At 42.3% G+C, this 17,230-nt stretch overlaps 1 protein-coding gene across 5 annotated transcripts in view; it reads right to left on the bottom strand.

Moving 5' to 3' along the window:
* Positions 1-985: 985 nt before the first annotated feature.
* IRF2 (interferon regulatory factor 2) overlaps positions 986-17,230 on the bottom strand; it is a 40,868-nt gene continuing 24,623 nt past the window's right edge. For all 5 annotated transcript variants that reach the window (XM_052682628.1, XM_052682627.1, XM_052682629.1 and 2 more), the window contains 5 exons: positions 15,550-15,596; positions 11,888-11,999; positions 7,871-8,035; positions 3,576-3,622; positions 986-2,336 (listed from right to left, as the gene is read on the bottom strand). In XM_052682628.1, coding sequence (XP_052538588.1) covers positions 2,025-2,336; positions 3,576-3,622; positions 7,871-8,035; positions 11,888-11,999; positions 15,550-15,596 — 683 coding nt within the window. In that variant the 3' untranslated portion in view covers positions 986-2,024. The remainder of the gene's footprint in view (positions 2,337-3,575; positions 3,623-7,870; positions 8,036-11,887; positions 12,000-15,549; positions 15,597-17,230) is intronic.

Genomic DNA, 17,230 nt, shown 5'->3' on the forward strand with positions numbered 1-17,230 from the left:
TACTAGCCAGAACCTGAGCCTTTTAAATAGCCAGTTCATACATCTTCCTTTGATACAGCCAATTTTGTGTCCATTACTGCTCATCAGACAAATATACACAATACTCTATATGTACTCAACAGTTGAGATAACCACACTTGAAGAATACTTTGTGTGAAGCTTACAGTGCTTCACAGGATCAATGGTATGGCTTGTCCACTACCACCATGCAAACCTGCAAGCTGCTACACACGCTCCATTAGGTACAGGTTGAGGAAAAATTTAGATTAGATGTCAGTGGGAAGTTTTTCACACAGACTGCCCAGAAAGGCTGTGTATGTCCCATCCCTGGAGGTGTTTAAGACCAGGTTGGATGGGCCCTGGGCAGCCGGATCTGAGATTCGATCTAGCAGTTGGCAACGCTGTCAGCAGCAGGGGGACTTGGAACTAAATGGTCTTTGAGCTTCCTTCCAAACCAAGCCATCCTATGATTCATCCAAACCAGAGAAATCAGAATTTGCCATCATGGAGCAGATACTGAAAACTTGGAGAATGTTTGCTTCGAGTATTTACTTGACTTCTTATTCATTCCACTAATAAGAAACTACTGTTGAAACAAGTAAACTGAAAGCAAACTAAATAGTTATCTATCAGGAATGGGGCAAGCTCAGCTGAGCCCACACTAGGCTGCAGATGAACATCCCCAAGTTCCCTTCCATGAGATGCCTTCCTCCAAGCTAAACCACGCAATAGCACCAGGAGAGGTTCTGCAGTTCCCAACCTGTGCACGTGTGCCAAACTTGAGCTGGTCGCCATTAAGCACTAGTTCCTCTTTCCACCTCAAGATATCTCGAGCAGAGAATTTCCCTCTCTGTCAGATGAGCACTGCAGAAATTGTAAAGGTGGCTCATGCTAATAGTTCACTCTGAGCTGTCATATCCACCTATCAAACACCAATGCCATCTGGGACTTCTGCAAGATTAAAAAAGAGAGACAAACAAGAGGATTATTAAAAATTTAACTATATACCATATTTATTATCAATCCACAGGATAATCTGATTGCTACATGAGCTCATAAAAGCTATTTCACCTTTACAAAATTAAAAAAAAATGTGCCACAAGGATGTAATAACTGCTGATAACCAAGGATTGAATCTTAAAATTATAAATTTGCTGTAGAAAAGATTAAAAAAAATTATATTCACTTTAGAATTTTATTTTGAATAAAATATTCCCCTGTATAAAAAATAAAAAAGCTTCCTCTGGTTAGAATTAGAGTATTCTTTTTTTTAAATCTGGGAATTTGCATAACATCTCTGTAATAGTTTTTTTTTTTCCCTATTGTACCACGCGGCATTCAAGCATAGCAGATTAGAAAACAAACACGAGAAGAGAAAAGCAGTCTTAAAATGTATGAAATCCACAAGGAAAGTTTTATCTTTCTTTCCTTTCCACTATTCTTTCGAGACACTTTAGCAAGAATAGCCTTGGAAAAGAATACAGGTGGGGAGGGACCTTCAATGTGCCATTAAGTAGAGCAAGGTAATAAAAGGCCTTTTGTAAGTGCTTTCTTAATAAGGTGCAGAAGCAGACTGCAACGTTGCTAGTACTGCACTATGTACAATATTCACAATAGATTTTTTCTTATTTAAAAATATTCCAGCTAGTTCACATTTTCTCTTCCATTCTGAGGCTTTCAGTTCCATCACGGCCTTGACAGCAATAAGCGCAGCAGCACCACTTCCCTTGTGGTCAGTTGGTCCTCTTATGAAACACTGGAACCTGCAAGTGGGCCAAAGTTCTTGTTTTATTTTCCTACGTAGCAACCCTGCAAGTCCACCTTGGGTTCAGATGTACACACTGACGGCTGGAGTCCTGAGTTAAAAACACTCCGGCACTGGAGTCAGACACAGCAATGTTTTATATTGCCAAGGCTTTCTTTACCTTAGATTTGTCTAATGTGCGTCAAGGGATGAACCTCTCCTAGAGAAACGTAAAATACAAAACCAAACAAAACAAAGCTAAAAAACACACTGTCAAAGCTTAGCAGCTCTTGACTCTTGACTGGGTGATGTCTGACGTTTTCTTGATGACGCTAGCCCGTGTCTCGCGGTCTGGCCGGCTGCTGCTAGTGGAGGCTGTGGACATTACTTGTGGCAGAGGGATGTCTGGGAAAGGCGGCCAGGAGCTGTTGTAAGGCAGCGGGCAGCTTTCTTCTTTGATGGTGACCTGGAGGTCAGGCTTGTTGGCTACAAAAGTAGCCATGCTGGGAAGCATATGAGAAGTGTTCCGCATTCCCAGATTGCTGAGATATTGTTTGCCTTCGATGTTTTTCTTCTGCCAATGAAGTCGTCCCTATGAAGGGGAAGGAAGAAGAAGGAAAGACTGCATGAGTGAATGCACTTTGCAAACGGCTCCCAGCAGTAAGATAAAGACAGAAATATGCACAAATTGCACAGGAGTTACCCCATCTCTAAAAGCCTGAGTCACCAGCAACTGGCTTTGAATATCTTTGCTTTCTGTCAGTTCTCCCTTTTAAGTCCTGTGTCTTAATCCTGGTGGCTCTCCAGCGCTCAAGACACTCTGCCCATTCTTCTCATGGAAAACAAAGACCTTATACACAGTATGCCATCGGCAAAATTGGACACAGGTGACCTAAAACTCAAGAGCTTCAAATGGAAGCCTCCTCCATTACTGGGGAGGGCTGGCACAGAGACTCAAAAGCACTGTCATCAAAGGTAAGGCTGCAAGGAAAGTCCCTTGGCAGCATGTCCACCCATCACAGGGATGAAGTCTGATAAGGAAACATGAGCATCCTGTCCTTTCATCATCACACATGCTGCAGTGGCACTGCAAAGGAGGGTCCCCACTGGGTTTGGGGAGATGGGGAACCCCCACCTCAGCCACCACTGGTGCAGCAGTTGGGGCATTTCCACACTTTTCTCTCTTCCTTGTAACACAAATTCTCACAGGTAGCTTGCTTTCCACCTGCTCATGGAAGTAGGAACAGTCCTCTGGTACACAGAAGAGGAATGACACTATTATAACCACACAGACAGAAGGTAGCTCTTGCTGTGTGCTAACTCAGTCTTGCCTGCTTTTGACCTCACACACCACAAACATTGAAGTTGTATTTCCATCACACGTGTAAGCGTTTCCTCCAATTGTATGAGCTCACATGCCATTTAAGGAAAACAAAGCAAGTGTGCATCAGCTGAGACAAAATACTCACTACCCAGCAATGTCAATGCAGCGTACACATGCACGCGTGCGCAAGACAAGGTTCAATAGTTTGCTCCATACTGACAAACCAGCTGACACTGCTGATGGCTCTGCAGAGTATTTCTTCATGAAAATCAATTTCCTTGTAGCTTCAACAGATGAGGAAGAATGAACTTGCAGAGATATCTGTTCTGCTTGAAAATCATCCCAACATTTGTCTCCCCTGGAGCTTCCTACTTTTTCTTTCTCCCTCAGCTACTAAGCATGAATGCTCCACTAGCACACAGTTGCAAACGAAGAAGTGGAAGGAATACCTCAGGTCGCTGTTCTGAAGTCTTGCTCCAAAGCATTAAAAATCCAGAAAACACTTACCTCTGCATTTTCTTCATCGCTTGGAACACTGTCGGTCGTTTCACTTTCTGTCAAATAAAACAGAAGCAAAAATGAAACCCAAGTAATTTTATCTGCAGTAACAAAATCCAGCTCAAGAGGCATGATCCACTTCATACAAGTACAAGCAAACAGAGCCAAGCCAAACAAGCAGAAAAGAATAGTAAACCACAAACCCCCTCCAAAGTAATCTAAAGGCCAGACAACACAGCATCATTGAACTACGGAGTAAATTCATATGGTTATCATAGTTAATACGGATACACTCTGGAATAGACTGCAACAGAGGTGGAAGAAGCAGGTCAATGTTACTGCTCACACTTCTGGGAAGAGAGAGACTCCTGCCGGTGGGGAATGCCCCCTCTTCCCCTTTTTGGCTCTTGGTAGCTTGAGCCCAGTTATGAGCAAAGTCCTGTGCAAATCCTTATTTTTATCTCCCTGCAAGTCATCAACAACACCACCCAAGAGGAGATAAGTGCGGTTTTGTTTCATAAACTGTTATCTCAGTTTGCCACCTCAAGACTTCATTATCAGTTCTTGCACCTTATTACCGCTGTTACACTTTGCTCTTGTTTCAGTTTTGCCCTGCCTCCCACTTTATTCCTCATCCTCATCCAACACTCCAGCACAGAGAAGTGGGCAGCCCCAGCACCTCCCATTTCCAAACAGAGCACAGAGACACACACACACCAGCTGCCACTCCTCTGCACGGGGCGGGGGGGGGGCAGGGGAGGACAGGACCACAGCTCCAGGAAGATGACCACCCACCTGCAGCTCAGCCCTTGCTTGCAGAAGAGTCCCACTGTATTTTCAAGCCCTCTAGGTGGCCCTGCTAGAGCAGGGGTAGGACCACATGATCTCCCTGCACGTCTCCAGACAGACTGGCAACTCCCTGCTCTTCCCCAGAAGCTCAGCTAAGGACCAGGTTTAGGCAAAGGGCCATTACCTCATGGGCTCAGTTGTTCTTTCAGACCCAAGGATCTAAACTGCACTCAAAGTCCTTCTGAAATAAGTAAGCAGGCAGCTCAGCTGCTAAACACCGTTAACTTCCACAGCTGGCACCTTTCCTACTCCAGAGTCCCAGCCACAACATGCAGCAAGGCAGAGGATCTAACTGTGAAGCCCTATGAAGTTAACACTCTGCAGGGCTCCTCATTCACTGGCACAGGTATAGAGAGATGTGACAACATGACAAAGTTGGCTAATTAAGCCAGACTAGGAGGGAGGGAAAGAGGAAGGAGAGGCAGAAAGTAATCTATACAAAAGGAGAAATGGTCCCAGAGACAGTCAATAGGAGGAATCCACACAGAGACAAGAAACACATATTCCTTGACAGGAAGAAGCATGTGGCAACAGAAAATAGTGATGTAGATAAAAAGGAATTCATCCTTGATGTCTATACATAACAAGATGCTGAGCAAGAGAGAGCACTATAGTTAGGAAAAGCCATGGAAGCCATTCCGGTATGGAAAGTTAAAGAGGTCATTTGAATCAGGAAGGTTATTTGAATCAGTGTCAAGATGAGGTTGACAAGAACAGCCTTGGTACTAAAAAAAAATGGATTTCATAGACGTCAATGGAAATATGAGGAAACTCATAAGGGCCAGAAATATCATTTGCCTGTGTAACCTCAGAAAGGAACTGGAGGTGTTTTTGAAATAAAGCAGATTTATGTAGGACAGCTGATACCTACTACTTTTTTTGTTGTTATTTCAGAAGAGCTAAACTATGTGCTCCTGCGCAGCTGTTATGGCCATCCTCTTTCCTGCCACTCAGTGGTAGCATCTGACAGAATAGGCAACTGCACTCAGCGGAGCCACAAGGGCAGGTTTAGGGCTCCACATCTATATGGTTTTGTGTGTAACAAGATAAAGCTAGAAACATCATGAGAATGACCCATAAATGTCATTCTCACGATGTCAAGCCCTGTGGTGAAAAAAGTTCAATTTTTTTCTCATACCCAGTTGGACGAAGTTCTGTTGCTTCAATAATTTCTGCCTTTTACTTATGCACCACCGTGAAAGAGCCTCACTCAACCTTCTCTACAACACTCCAGATTGAACAAGTCCTGTCCCTCAGCATCTCCTCACAGAGAATGAGTGCTTCAACCCCTCATCACCTTGGCAGCCTTTTCCTACATTTGCTCCTGTTTGTGTCTTTCTTCGACCAGGGACTCAAAACTGGACCCAGTACACTGGAAGCAGTGTGACTTAGCATTGAGTAGAGGGAGATGATCACTTGCCTAGATCTACTAGCCATAATCCTGCAGGCTGTGGCTTTCTCTGCAGCCAGGGCACTTTGCTGGCTCATGTCATAGAATCACAGAATCACAAGGTTGGAAAGGACCCACAGGATCATCTAGTCCAACCGTTCTCCCATCACCCTTACTACCACAAGCTACTAAATCATATCTTGTAGCTCCTCATCCAGACACCTCCTGAACACTGCCAGGGACGGTGACTCCACCACCTCCCTGGGCAACCCATTCCAGTGCCTGACCCCTCTCACTACCATCCTCTTTCTGCAGAGCTATTCCGGATCCCACTCGCTGAAGACTGAATCACTGCAAAGGGTTCTTTCTTCCCAGGCACGGGACTTTGCATCTGTCCTTGCTGAACTGGTTGAAATTGGTGATCTCAAAGGTCTTTTCCAACCTAGATGATTTTATGATTTTGCTGACATTGTAAGATTCCTGTTGGCCCATTCCTGCTGCTTCTCTAGGTCTCTCTGGATGGTGGCCCTGCCTTCAGGCTTATTGATGGTGTCCTCTATTTGGTGTCTACTTTAAATTTTGCAAGCATGCACTCCGCCACCTATTCTGCTCGCTGATGAAGGTATTAAAAAGGACTGGTGACTTCTGTCTGCATTCCAAGAGCTTAGATCCTTTAGCTGAGATTAAAAAAAAGCATCATTTTTGCTTTTGCACAGCCAGGAACAGTTTTGCAAGAAACATTTGGAACAAGGACAAATGTTTCAAAGGCCCAGTCTCCCACTACTAGTAAATTAAAGCACCCCTCCCTATGCTTCGCAAAGCCCTTTTAAATGCTCTGACCATTACAGACTAAACACATGGGGAAGCATGACCATATATCACCATTTGAGACTAATGTTGGAGGCTATTCAACAGAATATCATAATATTCACCCAGACCCAAAGATAAAAAATCCTACATACATATTTTATAAAAATGCATCTGGAAGTAATTCAGCTTAATGAGTCAAAGGCAAAACCATGTATAAAATAATAAATTGCAGTGGGAACAATTAATTCTCAAGTTTGCCTAAAAAGATGACATTTCTGTTTTTGCTTCTGTCTCCTGAAGCTTGCAAGTTAGCAACACACTAAAAAAGGAAGGACAGGTTGGATATGAAACTTCTTCTACTTTCAAACGTGGTTTTGCCCTGTTTCCTACAAAAATAAGGCTTGTATGACTGCAGGAACTCTATGATGTGCCCATGTGTACATTTGTTTGTTCTCCCCTAACAGCTTCTGAACATATTGTCAGCCTTGGATAAGGGATAAATAAGGGCCAAGACTCTTAACTTCCTACCAATTTTATGAAAATAAGGAGCCCGATAACAACAAGAAACCATTAGCACCCTGACTCAGGGGAAAGCTTGTTGTCTCTCCCTTTTTTAGATATCAGAGAATCCAGATGGGAGACAGACGTTGGAAACCAGACTTCCACAGACCCCTTCTTATCAGTCACTACATGGCTGCTCTGGTCTGCAGACTATTTGTAACAAGACATATCCACGCCCTCCGCGGGCCTTCAGATTCACATTTGCACTACATATCATTAATGCAGCCTTTAGCACTCTGTATCCACTATGGTAAGCACCATGGAAACATACTGCAGATTACGACCTTTTATCTTTAAAAGATCAGGCTGCCAGGGGGGCATAATATATTTGCAGCGTATCACTTGTACCCCTGAAAATGTCCCTCTAATAAAAGATGAAAAGGCCTCTCTACATTACATCCAAAAAGGTTCTTTTTCCATTAGTCACAGGCTAAAAACTGCAGCTTATATTTCCATCCTCAGCTCCACTGAGCTGTTTCCCAACGTAAAATTAATATACAGGACCATGAGTTTTTGAGTTAAAAATACAGAAGCCAGCAGAACAGACATTACTGAATCTGTATCTGTGCCAGCTGCCCTTAAAGAGCCTGCTATTCTCCAGAAACCCCTGCCTCTGGGCCTGGCACTCCCTATCAAGTACAGTGTCTTCTCAGCATTTCTTAAAAAGAACATAAAGAAACATGAGGATGCTTACCTGCATAGGACGAGACAGGGGAGATCTGTAGGGGGTACAACTGGCTCATGCTGAGAGGCTGTTCATCACTTTCTGTTGTCACCTCTACCACCTGGCAAACATCTGGAGGATTGGCAACTATCACCTGCTCCTCGCTGCTGCCATCAAGGTGTGGCTGTCCTACAACTTGGAGTTAGAACAAAAAAATCCATTACTCATAATGTGTCAACTCTGCTGAACCTCTAAGAGCATGCTCCAAGGACAAGCTTGGTATTTGACTGAGCTGGAATCTTTAACACAGTCTCAGCACCTTCTTCCACATCCACCACCTGCTTTCAATGGGACTTCTACAGGAAAACTGTGTGATTTATTCAATTTCCCCAACTTCAAAGAAATTTCTTTTCCACTTGTGACAACTGAGAATGCCTAACTCTTTCCTGGCTCTCACTCAAAATGCCCATGAGCCCACCCTAAAACACAAGCTAACCTGATGCTTTCCTAGGGAACACCAAAGCCACAATCTTTCCTCACCAGGACATACAGACCATGGCAATCTCTCTTAATCTGGGAAAGCATCCTCACCTAGCAAACTGGCAACATCCCATTGCATCTGGATGCTTTCACATTCATTATGCACCATGAGAGCAAATAAGCCAGAACTAGTACACAAAAAAAACTGGCCTCACAGTCATGTAAAATTTGTGAAAAGCCAATTAATAAGTGACATGTGCAAAAAAATATTTCTTCAAGTAGAGGCTTATTCTCACTGATACTTGCAATGTCAGTGATGGCATGCAGAAAATAATAGCTGAACCTGTACTCTGTAATCCCTGTGGTCCATGACTGATAGCTACTGTCTAGTTAGTTATTGGCATGTTTTTCCTATCCCTCCCCACCAGGAAACTAATATTTAATTCTAAAGTAACATTTTTATTTCTACAAAGTAAAGGTACCATGGATGCTTTGCAAGCACCCGAAAGCACTCTGCAGACACTAGCTTTGCTACAGAACACCCTTCTGAAATGGAGGAATAAACTTAGAAGTCACTCAGCAAAGAAGTACAGAGGTAAAAGCCAAAATCTCAGCTCTGTAGCTGCTAGACACAATTTCCCATCTTGTACAACTCCCCTTTTGGTCCCACCAATAGGAACACATGACAAGTGCATTAATCTGGCACTGAGCAAAAAGCCACTAGCCAGATCAGAACAGCCAGCAGATGAGGAGCCACCTCAGAGAATGGCTAACCTGAATCCACAGCTGTCTGAGAGAAAGGGAAAGACTATCCATACTCTTTCACTGCACCATAACGCATCAAAAGGAACAATTTTTCATGCAGGCAAATTCCTACCAGTTTCAGTAACAGTTTGGGAAGATTTTATGCCAGAGGAACTGGTCCAGATTTATTTGCATGCTGTGAACTGCTGTTAGTCTGAAACACACTATCCAGCAATAAATGCCTATTTTAAGTTTTAGGCAGCAAGTTATGACCTTTCAGGCACCAGCACCCCTTTCCACTTGGCAACATCATTCCAGAAGTGGCCAAACCTGAATGTTTCAAGGAACAGTCACAGTTAATTCACCAAGCTTATGGTACTGAATTATTAGAAATTCAGATAGCTTTTTCTGAAAAAAAAACAAACACTTTTTTTTTTTTTTTTTTTACCAGAATCCATGATGAAGAAAAATGTAGTAAATGAAGCACAGCACATCTTGAAATTCTTCAGTTAAGTGACCTAAGCACTCTGATTATTAATTTATAAAGGACAGATGTGTCTTTTCTTGGATGAACTCAAATAAATATGCATGAATGCACAATCCACTCCTGTCTTCTATCTTTTGGGCACAACATTTTCGAAAAGAAAAGTGACAGGGTTTTCTCCCAGGGAAAAGCTTAGTGAAGTGCCAGCCAGCTACTACAAACTCCCTGAACCTGGCTATGCAGTCTGTGAGACAATTCCAACGTACAAAAGATGATAGACATATCAGATAGCCTTTTTTTTTTTTTTTTTTTTCAGTTGGATCACTACAATTATTACCATTTGGTTCCTGATATTTTGTTTTGAAAACATCTGCTTTACATTGGGGTGCTGGGGGTCAGGAGCACACACGCACAGAGTTAATTTTTATCCACAAGAAGCCAGTATTGTGCAACCTTTTCAGGATAAGAGCAGGCCATCTGCAGTGCTTTATCTTTCTCCTCAATACCTGGAGAATTCTTACCCACCCCAAGAGATAAGTTTAGTGCAGCAAAACATACTGCTTATTTGGGCAATATGCCACCACTCTCCTTTGAGCTGCACGTACATCAGAAACAGTGCAGGTGCTGTTTGTCTTTTCTCCCCTCCAGCTGACTTCTGTCCTTTCTGCAGAATGTATCTATTTTACCCTTTCTCCCCTGTTTATATTAAATACTGGCTTGGAGTACTAAATAAGGACTTCTCTCTTCAGTTTGGATAAGCAGCACACTTGCCTAGCCTTTAATTAAACAATGTTGGATCACAGTTATCCACCCAAACCTTGCTGTCATACCCCTGGAAATGGATACAGGGCCTATCCATAAGAGCAAAGGGAAAAAACAAAAGGCTAACTGGAGATCTCCCTTGTGAACTCAAAGAAAAACGAAAGCCCTTCAGGGGCCATTCAGTTCTGCTCCTCTCTTGGTTTCTATGTTAGACCTTTCAGAAATTCTTATATCCCTCTATGGGTCCTGTTCTGTGTCCTGTTCTGTAAATCACTGAGATCTTCCAAGATGCAACATGGATTCATCTCCTTCTAAAATCGAACAGGAGTTCAGGATACGCTGCACTATAGAAAAATGAGCTGTTCCAGTAAAATGACTCTCTTGTATGTTTGTGGATTTGGGGAACACCAGGTACATTGCAAAGGCTGCTGTTAATTGATCTCTGTTTAACTTGAAGGTTTTACAGCAAAAAAACTGAAGTGTAGGAAGCTTCCTCCTCAGGGCTGCATATCAGCCTTGCTGTATTTCAGATCTGGATTTGAGTCAGTCAGTATAAATAATTCGTTTTAGTGTAAGGCCTTCAAGTTATAAAGCTCTCTGTAACAATATGAACAAATTCATGTCCTAAAACTCTTACAAAGAAAGAACTGATTAAATATCCTGTCACGAAAAGAAAAAAAAAAACAAACTCATGAACTGCTCAACCATGGAAGTGTTTGTGGGAATGACTTAACACAGAGCCCTGTGATGTAAAAAAATGGCAGAAAAGAATAGTCAGTGTGTGCAATTACTGCCATCTTCACAAAACGAAGATCAACATATTTTTCAAGCGCTTTTTTCTTGTATGTAGAACTCCACAGAAAATAGTATATGGGTCACATTTCTAGGAGCCCTCACTGCAGTGACAACCTCAGCCCCAAAAGAGCTGTCAAAACCAGCCCAGTTATTCTACCAAGGGCCAATCATACACATTCTGAGATGACATCTAATTCCTAAGTACCTGTTTCTAAACACAGACTTCACTGATCTTTTTCTTAGCTCTCTAACGTTAAGAATTAACCCAATGTTAAAAACAAACAAACAAACATGTTCTTCTATTTCATCTTTTTGTTTAAACTCACAAACAAAATGCAATCCTGCATAAAACTGTTTTTTTAAGGAAAGGGAAATCATCTCCCAGCTTCAGTATAACCTGCCATGGACACTGAGTAGCATCTCCTTACAGCAGAGAGCTACACTGTGCAGAAAGCTAATGTCAGGGAAAGCCACCTGAAAAAGTTCCTCTGTGCTTTGCTCTCAGAGAAACAGGCATGCTGCAGTAGCACTGCTCAGCATCACTGCAGAGTGGTGGGGCAGACCTGCAGGCAGGACCTTGTGCAGCTTAGGTTAACAAAAAATACATAGACACAAGTATACCTGGGTTCTTCTCTGACGTGCACAGTGCTGCGGAAAGGTGAGTTTGAAGCAGTCAAGAGTTTTCTTTTTTTTTTTCCTTTTTCTGGCATTACCTATTTCACGTATTTGTCTTTTAATTCACCTGTACGCTTAGCATATATGAAAAGCACAGGAGTACTTACCTACAATGTTCACTGTACTGTCAACTTCATTTTTTATACTGGAGGACAGGAAATAGTCAGAAGTAACATCATTTAGCCCATTAATCCCAAAAGATGATTCAACTGGCTCTTGCTAGAATGAAAACAGTACAGTTGGGTCAGGTTTGATTTATTTTAGGAGCCTGGACTAAGTTCATCTCATTGTTCAGAGATGGTAATGAATCAGATTGCTTCTGCCTGCCCCATTCCCACTGTTCTCTGTTAGACAAAGTATCGGAACAAATAATTTGGTTCTGTGAGAAGCAGCCAGAGTTTACTTCCAAATTGTCAGCTTGGAAACTCCAGCTATTTTTCAATTTCAGATTTAGAGTGAGTCTTCTGGGAGCAAGAAATTAGTGTGCTATTTATTACAGGAGATCGACACTTAGAACAAACAAGGAAGAAACATTGCTTTCAAATGTATTCTATTTCATTTTCATCTTCATTCTCTTCCAAACATGCTCTATCTCTCAGCACTCTCTGAAAGGAAGCTCTAGCTTCAGTTTAACAATTACTAAATTCTAGCCTTAATTTTTCTCTGCAGCAAATCAAAGTGTGTACATCAAAAAGTGTTTACAGCCATTTAGATCACATCATAAACATTACCATAGGGCAACAGCACTGGGAAAACTCCACCTGCTCTATATATACTGAGCTGCCCACAAGATGCATACTCCGTAGGTCTGGTACATTCAAAAGGGAATCAAAAAATCTCCCTTCAGACTAGACACCAAAAAAATGTTAATTCCACAAACTCAGGATTTCTTACAAAAGCTATCAACACTTTTAAAGAACTAACTACATGCCCAGCCTTCTCCCTGGTATTGGCATCCATACAAGGTTATCAGATAGAAAGTCTAAAGCCTTCAGTTCTCATTCTGGGTGGGCAGTGCTGCCACTGAAACCTAAGTTCTGCATCAATGCTGCACTGATGGCACCTGCAGAGAGGTGCTGGTTTGATCTGTTGCCTTGGAATGCTCATATTCACTGCTCCAAAACAGTAAGTGCAGGGCAAAGGTGAACCTCAGGACTCCTGGTGCTAGCCCTCCACAGCACTAACTTTATGAAAGTTTATCGTGGGGACTGGGCACAGGCTGACATGCAGTTTTTAGATGCCACATGCAGTGACTGGGACCCACTCGTTAAGAGACGTCCTTTGGACACACATCTGTGCTTTCCCAGCCCTCCAGCAAGGCCAGAGTGCAGTCACACAGCCTGTTCCCAGGCCCCTTTTTGCACATCAGAGGAGTGTAAGACAGCTACAGTGCTAATGGCACAAGGTCTTTGATGAATCCCACTGGTGGTGTCAAAGACCCAAGTAAGCAGGAAAAGATAAAATTAGCTGCTATTGATCCATCCAGGCTCACTGACTGCAGACAGATGAGGACTCTGCACTGCAGCCACAGTGCTGTGCAATGCCCCAGCAAACACGACAGCCCCCATGGGAATGATGCTTGCACCATAACTTGCTCAGCTTTGCTGAGGCTTCATTACAGCAGAGTTTATTTAGATGCCATTTTCAGTAGCAGAAACAAATGCATATCCTAAAACCTAGGTGGATGGAGCCAAGTCCACAAAGGGACGAGAATATCAGCACAGTTGGTGTTACACCATTTTCAGTGTGTGAATGTGTGGAGGAAGCTGAGCTGAAAGGATGGCAAAAGTGTCACTTAGACTTAAAAATGATCAAAAAAAAAAAAAAAAAAAAAATCAGCGGACAGCTGCATACAAAGTCAAAATTATGCATCTACCATAAGGTAGAGATTATGTCACACAGGCAGTTCAACCTTTACCTCTGTTTCAAAGGAAAGAGCCTATTCATGTCTCCTTGGACTACTCAGCTACTTCTGGCCTCTTTTCCATTTGCTCAAGAGCCCAGTGACCAGGTGATGCATCTGCAAGGTAGGAGATGTGCCCCCCCTAACTAGGTGCAGGCTCTCAACATCCCCAGGAGGGTCAAGGAAGGGAAGAGTCCTGGCTGAGCATCCTGCTCAAGCTCACCAGTCAGGCACGGGCAGGAATCAAGGCTTCACCAGCGGTATCTGGCAGTGCTCTTCACTCACATCAGCAGTCACCTTAGGAACTTGGGCACCCCCAAAATCTGGCAGAAGCGACATGGAGGAGCTCCATGTGAGGCTCTCTTACACTGAAGTCCCTTTTCTCAGACCCTTAGCTTCTCCCTCTCTCGGTGTTATCCCACAGAGGTCAACAGGCCAGTCATGGAGCAGCTACCCACCCATTTTCACTAAGCAGAGGGTTTCAAGGTAAGTGCAAGGCTTTTAACAAAAACCATGCAGCTCAGAATTCACATCACCAAGCAAAGAAATGTAAGCAGTTTTTTGTGTTCAAAAATGTGCATTTGCATTAACTCACCTGCTGTACAGTAAAATAATAATACAATAAAAATAATAATATCTCAGACATCACTGTGATACCCTCAGCAACTAGTATTTGTGAGATTCATTTGAATGAAGAGGGAAAGATTGTGCAGGTAACTCTGCAGTTTTTCAGGTATTTAATATTTGGACTAAAATAAAAGTAATGAACAAAGGGCACAGCAAAGTGCTGCAGCCAGCTTTGGAAGGCATCACGTGCTGCCCAGCTCTGACCAAAGGAGTTTACTGCATCCCTGGGAATCAGTCACATGATAACAATCTCACATGGCTACATAATCCATATATAATGGTTAAAAATTGGTAGCTCATAGACAATTTGAAATCACAGACAATTTATAAAGCAGTACTCTGTCATGTAATTATACAAGTCACCATCACCAGAAGAAATTTTTGCCTTTCAAATCCAATTTTAATAAATAAATTTTCCCAGCCCTCAGTATCCATCTCTCTGCTTCATCGAGACATGAAAGCCACAGTCCTTAACAAGCAAGTAGCAGAGCACTGAGCTGTTGTCCTGTTACAGACATTGCTGTATGTTACCATGGGCTATGCTTTCAACGCTCAAATCCCCAGTTTCAGTGAAAGAACAAAGACTTCTGTGAAGCCAGAAAGCCTGGAAACTTTGCAATTTGCTTTATGAAAGCACTGATGTTGGACCAAATCCTGCTAGTATATTACACTGACCACCTCAGAGGGGCATCAGCGTAACTGCAGATGATAGGAAATACCATGTTTTGCAGGGAAAGTAAATGTGAGTTTGGGTCCATGTTCTCAACAAGAAAAAGTCCCATGCTGGGACTTTCTTCTGTCTTACAAAGCACGAGCAGAACACAAGGCTCTGACAGACTTCTCCCCCTTTCCTGAACAAAAATGAATTTCCAATGCCTTCTGCACAAAAAAAACCTAATTGCTTCAAAAGGTACTTCTATTGTTCTCAAGCACTGCTTCCATAATTACTGTATTTCTACTTACACAGACAAATGGCAAACATATTGCCAAAGCTGCCAGTTTTCCATCCTCCAGGCATTGCAACACACAAGGGCTGTGTCAACTGATGACGTCAGCCGTGGCTCTTCACATTTTAAAAGAAAACAAAGCTACACCAAAGTAACTGCAGCTACTTAACCAAACCAAAACCATGGGAGATTTGCAAATATCCACCATAAGATGCTACTGGGACTACTTAAAAAAACAATGGCAATAGACTATTTTCACAGGCTTTCAAACTAGCAAACAGCTACTTCTTACCTTAATTTGTTTGAACTTGTCATCCTTCTCAGATTTCGTTTTTTTTCCTGCAAGAACAAAAGGAAGATTTCTTAAAGCCCTCCATAACATCAATCGTCCTCCACAGCTTCTACATTCACTAAGAAAGTGAAGGCAAATGTGATCAAAATAGCAGCACCTCCTAGCAAAAGGAGAACTCCTTTTGCTTAGTTTCAAACCCATTTTAAATATTGGGCAGTCAAAATTCACCTTGAGCACAGGGTTTTGAGTTTCATTTTTGAAGGACCACAAAAAGCAATCTCAGTCAAAAAAAGCAAGGTGAAAAATATGAAAGAGCGACAAAGAACCAGGGACTGTTAGATGAGGAGGAAAATTCTCAAAGAAAAAGAATCCAAATACATATCTTGTCACACGTGAGACATCCTCACTGTACACAGTAACAAGAAAAGGGAGATTGTTCTTTTATTTAACGTGTGAAAAGAGATCACAGGAAATTTCAACACACATTTTTGTAAATAGTTGCAACATAGGGAGGGGAATATAGATTATAATTTATGTCAAAGTGATTTATGCACTCATGTTGGATTGAAGAATTCGGAAGAAAACCTAGAGCATACGGCCCTCACCAAATCTCCTGTGCCTTGTAAGCCTCAGCATTGCTGCCCCTGCTCCGTCTTGAGGAGACCCTAACGTGGAAGCTCAGAGTTGCTGATGAAAGCTCTGCTCTACCCGCTCTTTGCACAGACGTGTCCCAGGAATTCCTCCCATCTCTACTACAAGATAGGGCTTAGAATTAAAAATGTTTGCAAACAAATTCTTTTGCCCTCACTCATACATAAATTTAGCTGCACGCCATGTAGGAAGGACAAATGAGAAGATATACAGGGGCCAAAAGATGTCAGTTATATAGTAGCTGGATTTGCTGTGGAATCTTCTTTTGCTATGACACAGAGCTCCAGAATCTCTGTTTTCATTCTGTACTGTTCTGGTTCTTAAAGCTGTGAGAGGAATCTGCCACAATGGGTCAGATTATGGTTCATGAATATATGCCTGCATGTACAAAACACAGCACAGATGAGAGATAGGAAACAGTTTCAAAGCAAATATTCTACTTTTTCCACATTGATCTTCTTTTCATACTATGATTCTGCCCCCAAAATGCCCAAGTAATTCGCTTCCATTCACATCTTAAAATTAAGATGAACTTTATACACCACAATTTTAAAAAACAGCAAATTGAGCTATACCAAATTTGATTTTAGAGGAACATCATGCAGAGGTACAACATTTGGACACTAGGTTATCTTTTCAACTAATACATCTAGGCACTAGAAGATATCAGAGGAATGAGGAAGCCCATTTTCTACTCCATAAGCCGATAACAAAGCTAAAAAAATGCTTGCATTTCTGTTCAACAGAAACCAAATATTCCTTAGACTGACCTGGAGTTTAGGTCCTCTCCTGGCATGTAGGAGACCCACCACCTAAACTAAATCCAGGGAATTTAAACAGTTTCCCACTTCACCACTACCATGCTGTGCAGGAAAAGAGCACAGCCTTCTTCCTGCTTTTTTCATTGCCTAGGTTACCTACCAAAAAAAGTGCCTCTATGGTTTAATAAAGTGTTTCCCCAGGATGCCAAACTTGTGAGTTTGCTCCTTGTGTAGAAAACCCAGATGCTGAGTTTGTACTCCCAGTTCCA

The sequence above is a fragment of the Tympanuchus pallidicinctus genome, unplaced genomic scaffold, assembly GCF_026119805.1.
Source record: "Tympanuchus pallidicinctus isolate F22 unplaced genomic scaffold, pur_lepc_1.0 scaffold2, whole genome shotgun sequence".
NCBI classification, from domain to species: domain Eukaryota; kingdom Metazoa; phylum Chordata; class Aves; order Galliformes; family Phasianidae; genus Tympanuchus; species Tympanuchus pallidicinctus.